Below are 20,721 nucleotides of genomic sequence, written 5' to 3'. Positions count from 1 at the left end.
CAGTGCCCAGCAGTGCCGCCCATCAGTGCCCAGCAGTGCCACCTATCAGAGCCACCTATCAGTGCCACCTATCAGTGCCCATCAGTCCCATCTATCTGTGGTACCTATCAGTGCCCATCCGTGCCACCCATCCGTGCCACTTCTCCGTGCCACCCATCCGTGCCATCTTATCTGTGCCCATCTTTGCCCATCAGTGCCGCCTTATCTGTGCCCATCGGTGCCGCCTTATCTGTGCCTATTAGTGCCGCCTTAACTATGCCTATCAGTGCCCACCAATGCAGCCCATCAGTGCCCACCAATGCAGCCCATCAGTGCCCACCAATGCAGCCTATCAGTGCCGCCTAATCAGCGCACTTCAATGAAGGAGAAAAATGACCCGTTTGCAAAATTTTATAACAAACTATTAAAACATGATTTTTTTTTTTTTTGCATCTTTTTTTGTTTGTTTAGCAAAAAATAAAACTCCGAGCTGTAACTAAATACCACCAAAAGAAAGCTCTATTTGTGGGAAAAAAAATGATAAAAATTTAATTTGGGTACAGTGTTGTATGCCCGCGCAATTGTCATTCAAAGTGCATCAGCGCTGAAAGCTGAAAATTGGTCTGGGACTGAGGGGGGTTTAAGTGCCCAGTAAGCAAGTGGTTAAAGAAGGGGCAAAAAAGTAGTTCCATAGAATGTTGTAGTATGAAATTGCTGGTTGCAAGTGATAAGGTATCGCCTTAATTCTGATCTTGAGTTTATCTCCGGTTATTGAGTGGACTGACAGGATACTATGAGGTAGCATTGGCGTGTTCCACTAGTGAGCATGATATGCAACCAAAAAGGTTGCCTGTTGGCTATGCCAGCCCTACTGCTTCAGTAACCTGGAACAAATATAGAAAAGTATTTTCTTAATTTCTTGATCTACATACTTTCTTTGAGTGACTTGTAATAATCAGTTTCACAAAGTTTTTTTTTTTTTGGAGATTTTTAGTGTTTTTATAGAAGGTGCAAAAAAGTGTATGTATATGTGTGTATACTAGTAGTGGTGGCAATCAGCGACTTATAATGGGACTGCCGTAGTGCAACGGGCAATCTGACACTGATTTGGTTGGGGTAGGGGACTGACATTACCAGCGACACTAATACAGTGAAAATACTATACATTGTAACTGTACAAATGATATTATCTGGGAAGGGATTAACATCTAGGGTGATGAAGAGTTTATATGTGTGCCTAAAAAAATGTGTAATGTGTGCTGCTTTTTTATTTTTATTTTTTTATTTTTTTCAGTAACGTTTTATTCGATTTTGTCAGGTATACAATATTGATAACAGTATATTAACATTAACAAAAGATTGAAAGCAGATTGGAAAGTGTGCTGCTTTTTACTAAATGTCTTTGCTTTTTGTTCCTGTCACAGGGATAAGAACCAGAGATTGTTAAACCTCTGTATAGAGCCCTGTGTTAATTATCAACACAGGATTCTGGGCTGTGATTGCACACAACCAATCAGCAGGTCACGCCCATGATTCATTGGCTGAGATTTGCTTACTGGCTCCCGCTGTGTACAATCACACCCTTAACCTGGAAGCGGGCACCGACTTATGGGTATGTTTCTGTGCATTCATGGGTTGCCTGTCCGCAATTCATTGCGTGCGGGCAGTCCTTACATGGTTAATCACTGTAGTATTGAGAGCCGTCCAGTGGCAATAAAGGCTATCTGCTAAAACTTCTTTTTTAAAGAAAAAAAGGAAAAAAAAAAAAGACAAGGGATAATGATCCAGGGTCTGAGGGGAAACCCCATGTTGGGGTTGGGGTAAGAGGAAAAGAATCATTCAGAATCCTTGGTGAGCAGCGAAGGGGAAAGAGTGAAGAAGAAGGAAAAGGATATGCCTGGGAGAGTTAAAGGGGCTGTTAGGTGTTTTCCCGTGTAGTCCAGCCTGTTACGCAGCATAGGGACTTGTAATATTTTAAATCAGTTGTTCAACCTAAAATAAGCAGTGACCTTCTTTTTTAGGAGCAGATCAGCAATGGCAGTTCTGTATTTATTACAGGCTTACCATTTCTTACACCCTTATTTATGCTTCATATTTCTTATTGTGCATACTTATATAGGTTGAATAAAGACACAAGTCCATCCAGTTCAACTTGAGTGAGTGTGTACAATTGTCCCTATCCCTGTAAATTGCACACTCTCACATCGGTCCCTACCCTCAAGGAGCCTACAATCCAAGGTCCCCATTCATATACTAGGGCCAATTTTTGACAGAAGCCAATTAACCTACCTGCGTGTCCTTGGAGTGTGGGAGGAAACCCACACAGGCACAGGGAGAACACGCAAACTCCAGGCAAGTAGTGCCGTGGTTTGGTTTCGAACCAGCTGATCAGTTGCTTGATTACTGCTCCAAAAGCAGGTCTTATAAAATGTAATTGTGCAACTAACAGGCAGACTACATACCTGAAATCTACACCCTCTAGTGGCCAACTCTTTGCCTGAAACATGCACAATTTAAGGTCCCCAGAGATGTGTTGCTTCACTCTGGCTCAGAGGAAACAGCAGTACGTTGACTGGGACCACTGCATGGAATCATGAGATGTCATTTTGCAATCAGGAAGGCTGAGTATTCCCCACACCCCAGCTGTTATGAAGAACTGGAAATACTAAATAACAGCAGCTGCAACTACAGAGTTGGACTGAGGATAAAGCATAGCATACAGCCAGGTGGGACTGAACACATGCAGTGACCACGATACCTTGTGCCAAACAAATTAACAAAGCTTGTGTGCTTGATATGCTGTCACACTTGCCTATTCAAGTCAATTGGACTGCATTACACCTACAAGCCAAATGCTAAGCTTAGTTGCACTGCATTAGTTCTATTCAAAGTTACCATTTAGCAAGAGAGAAAAACAATCTCATTCGTGAGACTGTAGGAGGCCACCTTCTGAACCCCTGTAAGCTAATGATTACCCGCCCTCTAAAAAGCAATCCACTGCATAGACGGCTCTAGTGTAAACCTAACCTTTACCTGGCCATACGCTAGATTTTCGAACAAATGTTCATATGAATATTCGTAGGAAAATTCTTTGTAGTTTCAGTGACTGCATCCAAAATACTTCAAAATTTTTGTTTACTTTTTAACATTCAGTTTTGGATTGAACGTAATTTCCCCACACATCACATAAACTATTAGAAATTTTTCCATCCTGCTCCTTCGTATTTTTTTTGTTTCACTGGCTAAAAATTTAAGTTAGCTTTACCCACTACTAATTAGAACAAAATTCTAGTGTATAGCCAGTTTAACATATTAAACCCAAAAATGTACTATGCTGCAGCTTGCCTTTCATTAGTTATGGTGGCTGAGTCTGAATCCGCCCCAGCTCCTGCTAATGGTTAGTAGGAAAGAGAAAGGGATCCCCATAGCCGCACATACACGTGGTCCCTAGGATCAATGTGAGAGTGGCAACCTCAGCCTGGTCTCCAACCAGGCCACACCCTCAACACGTTTCATTCTGTCCCTTGGATCTTGGCAATTTCCCAGCTGTTGTTGGCTGCCTCTTCCACTTTGCGATCACATGAACGTCCAGATCTCTCCTTTCCTCCTCTGACAGATGTAGCTGGAGGGGGTAAAGATTCTCCTGCTGACGTCAGTTGGCAGGAGAGGAGAGAGCTAGCCAGTCGTGATCGATCTCGGCTCTTAAATTTCGATATTTACAGCATTTATGTTTATAAATTGCACACAGAGGGGGGGGGGGCACTACAATAGGAAGCAGTGCTGATGGTTATGGTGGCACTGTCATGAGCTGACGGGTAAGGAGGGGAGGGGTGGGATGACATCGGAGAAGACGGAATAGGGCTGTGGATGGCAGAGGCATGTAAACTGACCAGTGTCAGGGCTCAGCAGCCATGATACACTGTGGTAAGTTTACCTAGGGGAGGGCAGAACCAGGCAGGATCAGGCAGTTTTTTTTTTTAGGTATTACAGGGGTCCAAATGACACAACAGAAGCATTGTGCTGTATAAAATGCTTTAAAGGAGCAGGATAAATTTGTTAACCCCAAAAAACAAAAACTAACACACAAAACTCTTTAAGCTGGTCTTGTGCTAGTAATGTACAAAAATTTGGTTTTCAGGAAGTTTGTCCGATCGAAAGGTTAGTGGGGGGTCAAATCAGTGGTCATTTTTGACCATAGAGAAAATTGGAAAGGGCAATTTGCAATTTTTTAATAATAATTCAAATGGGCTGCTCTAGGCACATTTCTCGTGCCAATGAATCTCAGGGACTGAATTTTGGCCCTGAGCCAGCCACGTTTTTACAAATGCGTTTTGTCACTTGTTCTGCTTACTACTCCTAATTGCCCAAATATCAACTGGGCCTAAGTCTATATTTCAGCAGAACACACTGTCCTGCAGATGTAGCAGTAACGGGTGAGACAAACCATTTACTACTAACAGGTGTTTTTACAATAATCCACTTTTATTTATGTAAAACCTTTTATCCCCAAAGGGGGGAAAAAACTGCTGTAATTGCTTATAAAGTGTTGGCTGAAGTTTGGCTTCAATTTGTTGGTGCATCTAGCTTTCCCCTCCCCCACAGATTAACAGTGCTGCTGTCCAAAGGTGTATCTGTGCTCCCTTAGGAGCTCTCTAATACAGTAGGTGTGTTACTGGTCAGATCACTAGGTGACAACAGAGGGGAAAAAGCCTAAGACTACTTTCACACCAAGCCGCCCATAGCGTCGTTTTACAGTCGGATTTTCAGCTCATTTCGCCCGCTAGCGGGGTGCTTTTACTCCCCGCTAGCGGCCGAGAAAGGGTTAAACACACACCACTCCAAAGAAGCTGCTGGTGGGACTTTTCCTGATGTCCTGCCAGCACACCGCTCCAGTGTGAAAGCCCTCGGGCTTTCACACTGGAAACAATGGAGCAGGAGTTTAAGGAGTTTAAGCAGTTTAACCACTTAACGACCAGCGCACAACGATGTACGTCCTATTTTTGAAGAGGGATATCTCTGTAACAGCAGCAGCTGCTGCCACAACCGAGATATCCATCTCTTCAGGTGCCGGTCGTCTGTACGATAACGGTGGTCTCCGCAGCCGATTCGCCGCAAGATCACTGCTATCGGCCGCGGGAGAGGTGCCACCCCCCTCCCGCCACTTACCGTAGCCATCGGTAGCGGCGGAGGTGATCGGGTCCTTTTGCTAGCTGGGTATGGAGACAAGTGAGGCCAAGATGGCCCCCACTCGTCTCTATACCATAGGAGGGCGGAAGCGATGTCAAAACGTCACTTCCGCCCATACCTATTAAAGGTGTGTATATATGTATATGTGTATATGTGTATATATGTATATATGTGTGTGTGTGTGTGTGTGTGTGTGTGTGTGTGTGTGTATATATATATATATATATATATATATATATATATATATATATATATATATATATATATATATATATATATATATATATATATATATATATATATATATTTTTTTTTTTGATTTTTAAATGTGTGTTTTTTTTTTTTTTTTTTGTATTTTAGTCCAAATATGAGATCTGAGGACTTTTTGACCTCAGATCTCATATTTAAGAGGACCTGTCATGCTTTTTTCTATTACAAGGGATGTTTACATTCCTTGTAATAGGAATAAAAGTTATCCATTTTTTTTTTTTTTTTTGAAACTGTGTAGAAATGAATAAAATCAATTTAAAATTAGTAAAAAAAAAAGGTTTTTAAAAACACCCCGTCAGGACGAGCTTGCGCACAGAAGCGAGCGCATACGTGAGTAGTGCCCGCATATGAAAACGGTGGTCAAACCACACATGTGAGGTATCGCCGCGATCGGTAGAGCGAGAACAATAATTCTATCCCTAGACCTCCTCTGTAACGCAAAAAAATGCAACCTGTAGAATTTTTTTAAATTTCGCTTATGGAGATTTTTGAGGCTAAAAGTTTGAAGCCATTCCACGAGCAGGCGCAATTTTGAAGCGTGACATGTTTGGTATCAATTTACTCGGCGTACCATTATCTTTCACAATATAAAAAAAAAAATTGGGCTAATTTTACTGTTGTCTTATATTTTTTTTTTTATTCAAAAAAGTGATTTTTTTCCAAAAGTGCGCTTGTAAGACCGCTGCGCAAATACGGTGTGAAAAGTATTTCAATGACCACCATTTTATTCTCTAGGGTGTTAGAACCCCCAAACATTTTTTTTCTCTAAGTAATTTTCTAGCAAAAAAACTGTTTTAAACATGTAAACACCAAATCTGAAAAAGAGGCCTGGTCCTTAAGTGGTTAAGGGCGGATTGCAGACGCTATTTCTAAAGATATAGCACCTGCAAAACTCCCTCGATGTGAAAGGGGTCTAAGAGAAAACCGATGCAGCCATCACATCTGATTTAGTAAGCTGAGAATGTGTGTGTATGTATATATATTTATATTTTATTTTTTATCTTGGTTTCAATACCACTTGGATAAACAAAATACAAAAAAAAACACCCCACTAACTGATCCCCCTTTTCACCCCTATACACTTATCTACCTGGCTAATCGCTGTTTCATCTGCAGCACCACTCCTCCATTTCCTAGCCTCACAGGAGGCACAAGCGGCATGGGAAGCCATAGGCTCTTACTGTTGTCAGCTAAGTCCTTTTTGAGGAGGCGGTGGGGAGGCATGGGTGAATCGGGCTGTGCATGTCTATGGAGTGCATGTATATGGGTGCCCCTTTTAACAGCCAGTTTGCTGAGGGGACACTTGGAAGGAGGCGTGGACAGTGCTGGCCGTGGACTTCTGAAAGAGAAGTGGCTGATCTGTGCAATATAGTTGCACAAAGCAGGTAAGTAATTTATTCTTTTTTTTTTTTTTTTCATAAAAAAATTGAAAATAATTTTTTTTAAAGTGTATATAAATGTGTAAAAAAAAAAAAAAAAATTGATATTAGTGCAGTTTTCTAATCCTTGGTGGTGTTGCATTAATTTTTTTTCTTTTTTTTTTTTTCATGGTTTTGCTTTATTTTCACCTGGTAATAGTGCAAATAAAACCCTAACTGTACCTGGGTTTGTGTCACTCCTTCACTTATCTGTGAGGGCAACCAGGCTTGTTTCCCTGGGCTGCTCTCCTCTTGTTATGGACTACAAAAATGTCCACGTCTCTATCTCCAGGGGGGAAGGTCAGTTGGTAGTCTACAGCAAGTAGATGGCTAAGAAGGAAGGTTGTTAAAGCGGGAGTCCGCGTTTAAAAAAAAAAAAAAAAAAAAAAAAAAAAAAAGCCAGCAGCTACAAATAGTGACACTTACCCGCCCAGCGCGCCCGCTATGTCGGCACCCGAAGCCGATCTCTCGATCGTCTCTCGGGTGCTGCCGCCGCCATCTTGGGTATGGGAATCAGGAAGTGGAGCCTTTCGGCTTCATTTCCCGTTTCCCTTCTGAGCATGCGCGAGTCGCGCTGCGCAATAAGGATAGTCCCCCCTGTCTCTGGGATCAGTGTTTCCCAGCAGGCAGCGGGGGACTTTCGGAAAGGGGCGCGCCTTCTGCAGAATCTACGCCGGAAGTGGGTGCAGATGCCTGTACTATACAAGTACCTGCACCCCCCCCTCCCCCCTGAAAGGTGCCAATTGTGGCGCCGGAGGGGGGGAGCATTCCAATGAACGGAAGGTCCACTTTAGGGTGGACCTCCGCTTTAAGATCAACAGCTATTTTCTGAATTTGCTGAAAAAAAAATGCAGTAATCACATCTGTACTTGTAAATGCCGATATTGCTTGTTTTATTATTTGTTTTAGTAGTATCATTCAGTAGTAGTTTTTTGGTAACCATTCAATTGCCAATTGCGTTTTAATAACAGAATGAATCATTAAAGCTTTATATCTTTTTTACTTACAGCTTGTAGGAGGACAGTTTGATCTCGAGATGAATTTCATCATTCAGGAAGGAGACAGCATCTTCTGCATGGTTGAATTGTTGGACAAATGTGATGTCACCTGCCAAGCAGAAATCTGGAGCATCTTTACAGCCATTCTGAAGAAGAGCATTCGCAATCTTTTAGTCTGCACAGAAGTTGGTTTGGTTGAACTGGTTTTAAACAGAATTGATAAAGTTGACAGCATGATAGCAGGTAATGTACCTTTTTTAAATTATGACCAGTTTGAGTGAGGGTTATTTAACCTCCCTGGCGGTATGATTCAGTCTGGATTTAGGTGCTGAAAGCGGTACAATTATTTTGCATGGAAATCTGCCGTTTTATTTTGTAGTCCTGTAATTCTTAGGAATAACGCTGTTAAATCTCTTCAAACCAGAGTCTAGCAGACATCCCGGGTATGATAAAGTTTATAATGTAATAAAGAATAATAAAAATTATTCAATAATGTAATCAAATCCTAAAACACTGAAAAAGGGACACGTTTTGGTTGCTATGGACAATCTTCGATTTCCAGGCAGTAAAAACGGTATTTATAATATAAAAGTGCATGCAGGGCACTGCAGACCACTAGGGACAAAGGGGATGTGTAATTTTTAATACAGTACTGTATTCTGTAAGAGTACAGTGCTGTGTGTGTTTTGTGTCTTTTTACTTTTTTGAATATGCCGCCGTTCTCCGCTCCCGTGCGCCGTGACGTCGCAGGGAACGGAGCTTGACGGCATTTAGCACTGTGAATCGAGCGGAGGACAGCTCGATCACACAGCGCAGAGGACATCGCTGGATCCAGGGGACAAGGTAAGTAAGTCTCCCTGTGTCCTCCCCTGCATCCAGCGGTGCGATCCCGAGTCTGGCTCGGGGTTACCGCTCCTGCTAGTTAATTCCCAACCCGAGCCAGACTCGGGATTACCGCTAGGGAGGTTAAAGATGGAAATAAAAGGTAAATTGAACATGGGACTGTCTTACTAAAGCTTATACATTGGATCAAAACATGGGAGCCCCTGCTGAACCAGCTTAATTTAGATCCATGTATGGGCAGGGAAGTTGAACAGAAATCGTTCTACCGATCAGCATTTGTGCAAAATCTGACTTGATCAATGCTACAGGCTAGGGCCTGCAAGCCTGATCAGTTTTTCTGATGGCAGGGAAGTCTTCCCTCTGTCAGAAAACAATAATAGTTTAGCAGGGACAATCTCCCATCCACATCAGGTGTGTGGATGGGGTAATTTAATCAGTTTTATGCATTCAACCTACAGGTTGAATGGGGAAAAAAAGACTCCTCCAATGGGCTGCTTAACCAGTTGCCGACCGCCGCACGCCGATGTACGTCGGTACAATGGCACGGGCAGGCATAAGGACATACATGTACGTCCCTTGCCTCCCGCGGGTCGGGGGCCCGATCGGGCCCCCGCCCGGTGCCTGCGGCGGTCGGTATTCGTTCGGGAGCGATCCCGGACGAGGGGACGGCCATTCATTCATGGCTACCCCCTCGCGATCGCTCCCGACGAATAGAAATCCCCGGTGACATCACTTCCTCTCCTGTAATGTAAACACAGGAGAGGAAGTGATGTATTCTCTCCTCCGTGTCGGTATTTTTCGTTCCGACACGGAGGAGAGCGGATCAGTAAGTTGCACCAACACTCTACACACACAGTAGAACATGCCAGGCACACTCACACCCCCCCTTTACCCCCCGATCACCCCCCCAATTACCCCTGCCCCCCAGTCACAGTGACACCAATGTCATTTTTTTTTTTTTTTTTTTTTTTGCATTGGTGTCATTTGTGACTGTAATAACTGTTAGGGCAGTTAGAGTTAGCCCCCTTTAGTTCTAATGTACCCCCCTAACCCCCCCAATAAAGGTTTAACCCCGTGATCACCCCCCGTCGCCAGTGTCACTAAGGCTGGGTTCACATTGCAGCGGTTTATGAGAACGAATGTGATTCGCACCGCACTGCAGTGCAAATCACATCCGATCTCTGTGCGATTCGAGTTCAGCCATTCGCCGCACCCGCCACACCCGCCGCACCCGCCGCAAATTCGCACGGGACCCTTTTTTTGTCCCGCAGCAGAATCGGATCGCATGGGTGTTCACACCATGCGATCCGAGTTTGCAGATCGCACTGCGATATGCGAACTGATCTGGGGGTGTCAGTAACATTTCACTGACACTCCCAGCAGTTCGCATAGGGCAGTGTGAACTGCCGCCGGGAGGCATGCGATGCGGGAAACCCGCCGCGGATTCGCGGCGTTTCCGCATCGCTCCAGTGTGAACCCAGCCTAATAAGCGATCATTTTTCTGATCGCCGTATTAGTGTCACAGGTGACGCTAGTTAGGCAGGTAGGTATTTAGGTTCGCCGCAGCTTTTTATAGCACCAGGGACCCCCATATACTACCGCATAAAGCCCCCTAATTGCCCCCTAGTTAACCCTTTCACCAGTGATCACCATATAACTGTTACAGGTGACGCTGGTTGGTTAGTTATTTTTTTATAGTTTCAGGGCACCCGCCATTTATTACCTAGTCTCACTAGTGTACCCCTAAATTTAGGGGTGTCTACTTTCCAAAATGGGGTCATTTGGGGGGGGTTTGTGCCATCTTGGCATTTTATGGCCTTCAAAACTGTAACGCCCTTAGAAAGCCTGAAGGCGGTGCTTGGTTTTCGGGGCCCCGTACGCGGCTAGGCTCCCAAAAAGTCCCACATATGTGGTATCCCCGTACTCAGGAGAAGCAGCAGAATTTATTTTGGGGTGTCATTTCACATATGCCCATGGCATGCATGAGCAATATATCATTTAGTGACAACTTTGTTAAAAAAAAAAAAAAAAAAAAAAAGTTTGTAATTTTCCCGCAACTTGTGGCAAAATATAAAATATTCCATGAACTCAACATGCCTCTCAGCAAATAGCTTGGGGTGTCTACTTTCTAAAATGGGGTCATTTGTGGGGGTTTTGTGCCATCTTGGCATTTTATGGCCTTCAAAACTGTAATAGGTAGTGAGAAGTGAACTCAAAAATTTACGCCCTTAGAAAGCCTGAAGGCGGTGCTTGGTTTTCGGGGCCCCGTACGCGGCTAGGCTCCCAAAAAGTCCCACATATGTGGTATCCCCATACTCAGGAGAAGCAGCAGAATTTATTTTGGGGTGTCATTTCACATACGCCCATAGCATGTGTGAGCAATATATCATTTAGTGACAACTTTGTGTAAAAAAAAAAAAAAAAATTTTTTTTTTGTCATTATTCAATCGCTTGAGGCAAAAAAATAAAATATTCAATGGGCTCAACATGCCTCTTATCAATTTCCTTAGGGGGTCTACTTTCCAAAATGGGGTCATTTGGGGGGGTTTTGTACTGCCCTGCCATTTTAGCACCTCAAGAAATGAGATAGGCAGTCGTAAACTAAAAGCTGCGTAAATTCCAGAAAACGTACCTTAGTTTGTAGATGTGACAACTTTTGCGCAAACCAATAAATATACAATTATTGACTTTTTTTTTACCAAAGACATGTGGCTGAATACATTTTGGCCTAAATGTATGACTAAAATTGAGTTTATTGGATTTTTCTAATAACAAAAAGTAGAAAATATCATTTTTTTTCAAAATTTGCGGTCTTTTTACGTTTATATCGCAAAAAATAAAAATCGCAGAGGCAATCAAATACCATCAAAAGAAAGCTCTATTTGTGGGAAGAAAAGGACGCAAATTTTGTTTGGGTACAACATTGCATGACCGCGCAATTACCAGTTAAAGCAGCGCAGTGCCAAATTGTAAAAAGACCTCTGGTCATTTACCAGCAAAATGGTCCGGTCTGAAAGTGGTTAAAGAGGAAGTAAAGGCAATATATATAAAAAAAAAAAACACACCCTGTAAGGCAAAGGCATAATGAGCTAGTATGCATAGCATACTGGCTCATTTATGAATAACTTACCTGAGAACAAAGCCCCCGAAGCAGTCCTCCATCTTCCTCTTCACCGCTGCCATGTATCCCGGAGCGACTTCCGTGTCTCGCTGCTCCGGAGCCCCGATGACGTCACTCCTGCGCATACGCATTGGGAGCCGACACGAGCGGCATTTTGCAGTGATCTGCGGCCTGCTCAGTGTGCCTGTGCCCCGCTGTCTACGGCGCATGTGCCATAGACAGCGGTGCCTGTCTTTTGGTAAATATCTCCTAAACCGTATAGGTTTAGGAGATATTTCTTGGACCTACAGGTAAGCCTTAATCTAGGCTTACCTGTAGGTCAAAGTGGTTTGTAAGGGTTTACAACCACTGTAAGCCAGTCTATGTACTGCTTATGACATTTCGTTATTCACACAGTCTAAAAATATTCATTTTTTTCCCCCAGTTATATACATAATGCAGTGATTCCTAGACTCCTGAATGATCTTTTGTATACACATTTACTTTAACAAAAACGTACATGTACTGCTGCCAGACAATATGCCTCTAGGCATAGGATACAGTGCTTCACTTTTTCTACATTTTGCTATAGCCTTATTCCAAAATGGATTCATTTTTTTTTTTTTTTTTTTTTTACCCAAAATGCTACAATTAATAACCCATAATGACAATGGTAAAGAAGTTTGAAATCTTTGCAAATTTTATTAAAAATAGAAAACCAAAAAAATCACATATACTTAAGTATTCACAGCCTTTGCCATGACGCTCAAAATTGAGCACAGGTGCATCCTATTTCCACTGATCATCCTTGAGACAACTTGATTGGAATTCACCTGTGGTAAATTCAGTTGATTGGACATGATTTAGAAAGACACACACACACCTGTCTATGAGGACCCACAATTAATAGTGCATGTGAGAGCACAAACCAAGCCATGAAGTCCATGGAATTGTCTGTAGACCTCCGATAGAGGATTGTATTGAGGCACAGATCTGATGAAGGGTACAGAAAATTTCTGATTCATTGAATGAGCACAGTGGCCTCATCCTTAAATGGAAGAATTTTTGAACCACTGGGACTCTTCCTAGAGTGGGCCATCTGGCCAAACTGAGCAATCAGTTGTCATCGAGGTCATCAGTCTTGGAGGTGACCAAGAACCCGATAGGCACTCTGACAGAGATCCAGCGTTTCTCTGTGGAGAGAGTAGAACCTTGCAGAAGAAATAATCTTTGCAGCACTCCGTCAATCAGACCTGTATGGAAGAGTGGCCAGATGAAAGCCATTTCTCAGTAAAAGGCACATGACAGCTCACCTGTAATTTGCCAAAAGGCACCTGAAGGACTCTCAGCCTGTGACGAACAAAATTCTCTATGCTTATGAAACAAAGATTGAACTATTTGGTCTGAATGGCAATAGTCATGTTTGGGGTAAGTAAGTCGCTGCCCCTTACCTGGCAAATTCCACCCCTACAGTGAAGCGTGGAGGTGACGACTACATGATGTGGGGATGTTTTTCAGCGGCAGGAACTGGGAGACTAGTCAGGATCGAGGGAAAGGTGAATGCAGCAATGTAAAGAGACATCCCTTGATGAAAGCCTGCTCCAGAGAGCTCTGGACCTCAGACTGGGGTGAAGGTTCATCTTTAAACAGGAAGGCGACCCTAAGCACACAGCCAAGATAACAAGAGTGGCCATAGGACAACTCAATGTCCATGAGTGGCCCAGCCAGAGCCCAACCTCGTTGAACTTCTCTGGAGAGATCTAAAAATGGCTGTGCACTGACTCTCCTTATCCAACCCGATGGAGCTTGAGAGGTCCTGCAAATAAGAATGGGAGAAACTTCCCAAAAATATGCCAAGCTTGTAGCATCATACTCAAAAAGACTCAAGGTTATAATTGGTGCTGAAGGTGTTTCAAAAATGAAATGAGCCAAGGCTGTGGGGGTGTGTGTGGTGGTTTTTTTTTTTTCTTTCTATTCTAATCGTGTTGTCGTCATAATTGGGTCTAAGGGGATATACAGTATCTCACAAAAGTAAGTACGACTCTCAGTTTTGTTAATATTTTGTCAAGTAGTGAGTGTACAGCTTGTATAACAGTGTAAATTTGCTGTCCCCTCAAAATAACACAGCTATTAATGTCTAAACCCTGACAACAAAGGAGTACACCCCTAAGTGAAAATGTCCAAATTGGGCCCAAAGTGTCAATATTTTGTGTGGCCACAATTATTTTGCAGCACTCACTTACCCTCTTGTGCATGGAGTTCACCAGAGCTTCACAGGTTGCCACTGGATTCCTCTTCCACTGCTCCATTAGGACATCACAGAGCTGGTGGATGTTAGAGACCTTGCGCTCCTCCACCTTCCGTTTTGAGGATGCCCCACAGATTCTCAATAGGGTTTAGATCTAGAGATATGCTTGGCCCAGTCCATCACCTTTACCCTCAGGTTCTTTAGTAAGGCAGTGGTTGTCTTTGAGGTGCTTTGGGGTTGTTATTTTCGAATACTGCCCTGTGGCCCAGTCTCTGAAGGGAAGGGTATCATGCTCTGCTTCACTATGTCCCAGTATATATTTACATTTATGGTTCCCTCAATGAACTGTAGCTCCCCAGTGCCAGCAGCACTTATGCAGCCCCAGACCATGACACTCCCACCACCATGCTTGACTATAGGCAAGACACACTTGTCTTTGTACTCCTCACCTGATTGACGCCACACACGTTTCGCACCATCTGAACCAAATAAGTTTATCTTGGTCTCATCAGACCACAGGACATGGTTCCAGTAATCTGTGTCCTTAGCCCGCTTGTCTTCAGCAAACCTTTTCAGGCTTTCTTGTGCATAATATTTTAGAAGTGCTTCCTTCTGGTACGACAGCCATGTGGACCAATTTGATGCAGTGTGCAACTTTTGGTCCAAGCACTGACAGGCTGACCCTTCCACCCCTTCAACCTCTGCAGCAATTCTGGCAGCACTCGCATGTCTATTTCCCAAAGACAACCTCTGGATATGACGCTGAGCATGTGCACTCATCTTCTTTGGTCAACCATGACTAAACCTGCCCTGTTAAACCGCTGTATGGCCTTGGCCACTTTGCTGCAGTTCAGTTTCAGGGTCTTGGCAATCTTCTTTATAGTCTAGGCCTTCTTTCTGTAGAGCAGATTTTTATTTTTATTTTCAGATCTTCAGAGTTCTTTGACATGAGGTGTAATGTTGAACTTCCAGTGACCAGTAAGAGAGAGAGAGAGTAATGACACCAAATTCAACACACCTGCTCCTTATTCACACCTGAGACCTTGTAACACTAACGAATAGCTTGACACCGGGGAGGGAAAATGGCTAAATGGGCCTAATTTAGACATTTTCACTTAGGGGTGTGTTCACTTGTTGCCAGCGGTTTAGACATTGATGGCTGTGTAAGTTATTTTGAGGGGACAGCAAATTTACACTTGTACAAGCTGTCCACTCGCTACTTTACATTGTAGCAAAGTGTAATTTCTTCAGTGTTGTCACATGAAAAGATATAATAAAATATTTACAAAAATGTGAGGAATGTACTCACTTCTGTGAGATGCTGTATTTGTAGAATTTTGAGGAGAATTAGTTTAACCACTTGGCGCCCAAGCTACATCATATGACGTCATGGGCTTTGTGGTGTAATATCTAAATGATGCCTGAGGTTACAGACCTCATTCAGATATCGGCATTTTCACCCAGCTATTTCCTGCACCATAAGAACGATCATAGCGGCGTTTCCGCCGCTTGATCATTCTTGCGGGAGGGGACGCCGCCCCCCCCCCTCCCGCTGCCCTCCGGTGCTTGTACCAACTCACCGCTTCCATTGGTGAGTCGGTCACAGGATCCGCCGACCCCCGGATGATACCATAGAGATTTCCGGCGGACCAGATCGTCCCCGTAGTCTCTATGATCGTTCGGAGGCCGGGCGCGAAGTTATGACGTCACGCCCGGCCTCCGCATTCAAATTAACGGTGCCGTTTTGGCTGGGAAGCCAAGACCGATTTTTTTATTTTAGGCTTCCCAGCCTAGAGGTGAGATATGGGGTCTTATTGACCCCATATCTCACTGTAAATAGGTCCGATCGTGCCATATTCCTATTACAAGGGATGTTTACATTCCTTGTAATAGGAATAAAAGTAATTGAATTTTTTTTAAGTGTCAAACTAAAAAAATAAAATGAACAATAAAAAAATATCTATTTTTTTTTTTTTTTTTTAAAGCACCCCTGTCCCTGTGAGCTCATACACAGAAGTGAACGCATACATAAGTCCCGCCCACATATAAAAACGGTGTTCAAACCACACATGTGAGGTATCACCACGAACGTTAGAGCAAGGGCAATAATTCTAGCCCTAGACCTCCTCTGTAACCCAAAACATGTAACCAGTCAAAAAAATTGAAAGCGTCGCCTATGGGGATTTTTAAATACCAACGTTTGGCGCCATTCCACGAGCGCAGGCAATTTTGAAGTGTGACATGTTGGGTATCTATTTACTCGGTGTATCTTCCTTTCACATTATGCAAAAAAATTGGGTTAACTTTCCTTTTTCATGCGCAAATACCGTGCGAGATAAAAAGTTGCAATGACCGCCATTGTATTCTCTAGGGTCTTTGCTAAGAAAACATATATAATGTTTGGGGTTCTATGTAATTTTCTAGCAAAAAATTTATTTTTACATGTAGGAGAGAAATGTCAGAATTGGCCTGGATGCGAAGTGGTTAAATTTTGGAATAGGGTTGTAACATGACAAAATGTGCAAAAGGTGAAGCGCTGTGAATATTTTCCAGATGCACTGTATGTGTATTTGTATGTGGTCGCTTGATTATCTTAGAGCTGAACTGCAGGCTCCCTTTGTAAAGCGCACATTTGATTCTGTGCTTTTTTTTTTTTTTTTTTTTTTTTACCAATAATGGTAAAATATAAAAGCTAAACTCTCTATCCTTTTTAGCCTTGCACAGTTTTACAGGCTCGTCTGCTGTACTGAAATTGCTTACCCTGATTTTTCCCTGCACACTGTGAGCTTCTTGCAGTGTGAATTTTAAGCTGCAGCAGGTCAGATATAGTGGTGGGGGGGGGGGGAGTATTTGAGCCCCTGCTGATTTTGTACGTTTGCCCACTGAAAAAGAAATGATCAGTCTATAATTTTAATGGTAGGTTTATTTTATAAGTGAGAGACAGAATAACAATTAAAAATATCCAGAAAAACGCATTTAAAAAAAGTTATAAATTGATTTGCATTTTAATGAGTGAAAAAAATATATATATATATATTTTTTTTTTTTTTTAACCCCCATCAATCGGCAGGATTTCTGGCTCCCAGGTGTCTTCTATAAGGTAGCAAGCTGAGATGAGGAGCACTAACTTAAAGGGAGTGCTCCTAATCTCAGCTTGTTACCTGTATAAAAGACACCTGTCCACAGAAGCAATCAGATTCCAATCTCTCCACTGTGGCCAAGGTCATAGAGCTGTCCAAGGATGTCAGACACAAGATTTTGTCCATGCACAAGGCTGGAATTGGCTACCAGACCATTGCCAAGCAGTTTGGTTACAGGGTGACAACAGTTGGTGTGATTATTCACAAATGGAATAAATGCAAAATAACTGTCAATCTCCATGCAAGATTTCAGCTAGTGGAGATCCAATGATCATCAGAATGGTGAAGACAGCCCAGAACTACATGGGAGAATCATGCCAATGATCTCAAGGCAGCTGGGACCATGGTCACCAAGTAAAGAATTGGTAACACACTACACCTTGAAGGGCTGAAATCCTGCAGTGCCCGCAAGGTCCCCTGATCAAAGCACATGTACAGGCCCATATGAAGTTTGCTAATGAACATCTTATTCAGAGGAGAACTGGGCAAGTGTTGTCAGATGAGACCAAGATCGAGTTTTTTTGCCATCAACTCAACTTGCCATTTTTGGAGGAGGGATGCTGCCTATGACCCAAGGATCACCATCCCCCACCGTCAAACACGAAGTTGGAAACCTAATGCTTTGGGGGTGTTTTTTCTTCTAGGGGGACAGGACAACTTCACTGCATCAAAGGGACGATGGACAGGCCATGTGCTTTCAAATCTTGAGTGAGAACCTTCTTCCCTCAGCCAGGCTATTAAAAAAAAGTTAATGGATGGGTATTCCAGCATGATGACCCAAAACAAACGGCCAAGGCAACAAAGGAGTGGCTCAAAAAGAAGCGCATAAAGGTCCTGGAGTGGCCTAGCCAGTCTCCAGATCTTAATCCCATAGAAAATATGTGGAGGGAGCTAAAGGCTGGAGAGGTGAAACCTTAATGACTTGATTAGGATCTGCAAAGAGGAGTGGGACAAAATCCATCCTGAGATGTGTGCAAACCTGGTGGCCAACTACAAGAAATGTCTGACCCCTGTGATTGCCAGCAAGGGTTTTGCCACTGAGTCCTATTTTGTGAAGGGGTCAAATGCAAATCCATTTATAACTTTTTTTATGAAATGCGTTTTTTCTGGATATTTTTGTTCTGTCTCTCACTGTTAAATGATCAGTGTATAATTATACTGGTAGGTTTATTTTGTCAGTGGGCAAGCATACAAAATGAGCAGGGGATGAAATACTTTTCCCTCAGTATAGAACCCACCTGACTTCCTGGCTAGGGGACATCCGAGCCACATCTAGCTCTTTCCACCTTCAGTGTCTTAGGACTTCCTTTTTCATTCCTTGAATTTCACAATGTTAAATTGTGGAGGCTTAGCCTTGGGCTTTTTTTTTTTCTGCATTCAAATGCAGTCTGCCTAGGAATGCCCACTCCCTCAGACTGACATCCACTCATGAAGGCTTTTCGATTTGTGCATAATTCCTCTCAAGAACCAGCCCACTGGCTTAATCAGTTTGTGGGGCTCTTGAGAGGAAGGTACGGTGCTGTGATGTTTTTAGGAAGCGATGTACAGCACTTTACTAGCCTCTCCCACCATCCCACCAACCCTGATCTGCCTGCATTGAATAGAGCCACAGATCTAGTGATGACATCTCTGGGGGTGGCTTTGGTGAGATATCAGGGGTGTTAACAGACCCCTGGCATCTCCCTTTTGAGATGGGCACTGAGGACAGATATTTAATATTATTCGTTCATAACCTGAAGCAGATTCGTAAACACCGTTTATGAATTGCTCAGTGACAGTTATGAGTGGACAGTCGGTAATCACCGACTCTGTGCATTTGGAAAAGGAAGGAGCTGGTAAATGACTTACTGGCTCCTTCCTCCCCTCTCCATCCTGACAGATCGAGCATGGAAGGGGACCCGAGGAGGATATGGACGACAGTCGGGTGATCGCTGCAGCTCCGGAGAGGAGTTGCAAGCACCAAGCTGCCTGTATAGGTTTCAGTAAAGCGTCTGAAACCCACAGGAGGGGGAGGATGATGAGGAAGAGAAGTGGCTGTTGGCTGCTTTATCGAAATCTATATAGGGTGAGCGGTGCTTGTAACTTCTCCCCAGCGCCACATTTTTACCCCTGACTGTCCAGGTATCAAATTAAGCATCGGAGCATTGCTTGTACATGGGCAAATCCTCGCAACCCTAGTCTCACCCATTATATTCACAATTTCTTTACCTTGCGCTCCTTTCCTACATGGGTCTCTATTTGGGAACACCATGATGCTCCAAACCTTGAATTGTTTCATTACTTACAACACTAGATAATGGCCTTATGTAAATCGGGACTTTCCATATACAGTGCCTTTTTAAAACGTATTCATACCCCTTGAAATTTTCAACATTTTGTCATGTTGCAGCCAAAAAAAGTAAACACAAAGTGGCACACAATTGTGATGTGGAAGGTGATAAATGGTTTTCTAATTTTTTTTTACAAATGTGAAAAATGCATTCGTATTCAACCCCCCGACCCAAGTCAATACTTTATAGAACCACCTTTTTCTGCATTTACAGCTGCAAGTTATTTGGGAATGTCTCTAAAAGCTTTGCACATCTGGAAAGTGACATTTTTGCCCTTTCTTCTTTGCTGTTCACAGGCTCTCCATACCATCTGACAGAGCTTGATCTATTTTACAATTTTCAAGTCTTGTCACGGATTCTCAGTGTGTTTTAGGTCTGAACTTTGAGCCATTCTAACACATGAACATGATTTGATCTAAACTGGCGATTCTCAACTAGGGTTCCTCCAGAGGTTGCTAGGGGTTCCTTCAGCATTGAGCAATTTGTACCTCTCAGATAAGTTCCCACTGACACCATTGATCTTTTTTTTTTTTAGCTATCTGTAAGGAGGTATTTCTTCCCAATGACCAAGTGTAAGGACCCTTCTTCCCACTGACCATCACACTAATGTACCACGAGTTGTAGGTTTCGAATTTTTAGCGGGGGTTCCCCTGTTCCGGAGAACTAATTCAAGGGTTCCTCTGTGTTGAAAAGGTTGACAAAGGCTGATCTAAAACATTCCATTGTAGCTTTGACTGTATGTGTAGTAGGGTTGCCCTGTTGGACGGTGAATCTCTACCCCAGTCAAATCTTTTGAAGACTCTACCAGGTTTTCTCTGCCCTGTATTTGGATCATCCATCTTCCCGTCAACTCTAACCAGCTTTCCTGTCCCTGGTGTGTTCAGGGTGATGTGCACTGTTTGGTTTTCCACCACACATAGACTTTTGCTTTTAGGCCAAAAGAATCTATTTTGATCTCATCTGACCAGTGCACCTTGTTCCACATGTTTGCTGTGTCCCCCACATTGCTTCTTGCAAACCAGACTTATGTCTTTCTTTCAACAATAGCTTTCTTCTTGCCACTCTTCTATAAAGGCCAGATTTGTGGAGTGCACGACTAATGGTTGTCATGTGGACAGATTCTCCTACCTGAGCTGTGGATCTCTGCAGCTCCTCAAGAGTTACCATGGGTCTCTTGGCTGCTTCTGTGTTTAATGCACCCCTTGCCC

At 43.2% G+C, this 20,721-nt stretch overlaps 1 protein-coding gene across 2 annotated transcripts in view; it reads left to right on the top strand.

Annotated features, from left to right (window-relative positions):
• Positions 1–20,721, top strand: part of LRBA (LPS responsive beige-like anchor protein) — a 939,113-nt gene that overhangs the window by 47,383 nt on the left and 871,009 nt on the right. For both annotated transcript variants that reach the window (XM_077477021.1, XM_077477022.1), the window contains exon 2: positions 7,864–8,095. In XM_077477021.1, coding sequence (XP_077333147.1) covers positions 7,864–8,095 — 232 coding nt within the window. The remainder of the gene's footprint in view (positions 1–7,863; positions 8,096–20,721) is intronic.

This window comes from Lithobates pipiens, unplaced genomic scaffold (assembly GCF_037356315.1).
Source record: "Lithobates pipiens isolate NorthernLeopardFrog02 unplaced genomic scaffold, aLitPip1_a1.2 Scaffold_13, whole genome shotgun sequence".
Taxonomy (NCBI): domain Eukaryota; kingdom Metazoa; phylum Chordata; class Amphibia; order Anura; family Ranidae; genus Lithobates; species Lithobates pipiens.
The sequence above is the reverse complement of the archived record's forward strand: the minus strand, read 5'-3'. Positions and strand labels throughout refer to the sequence as shown.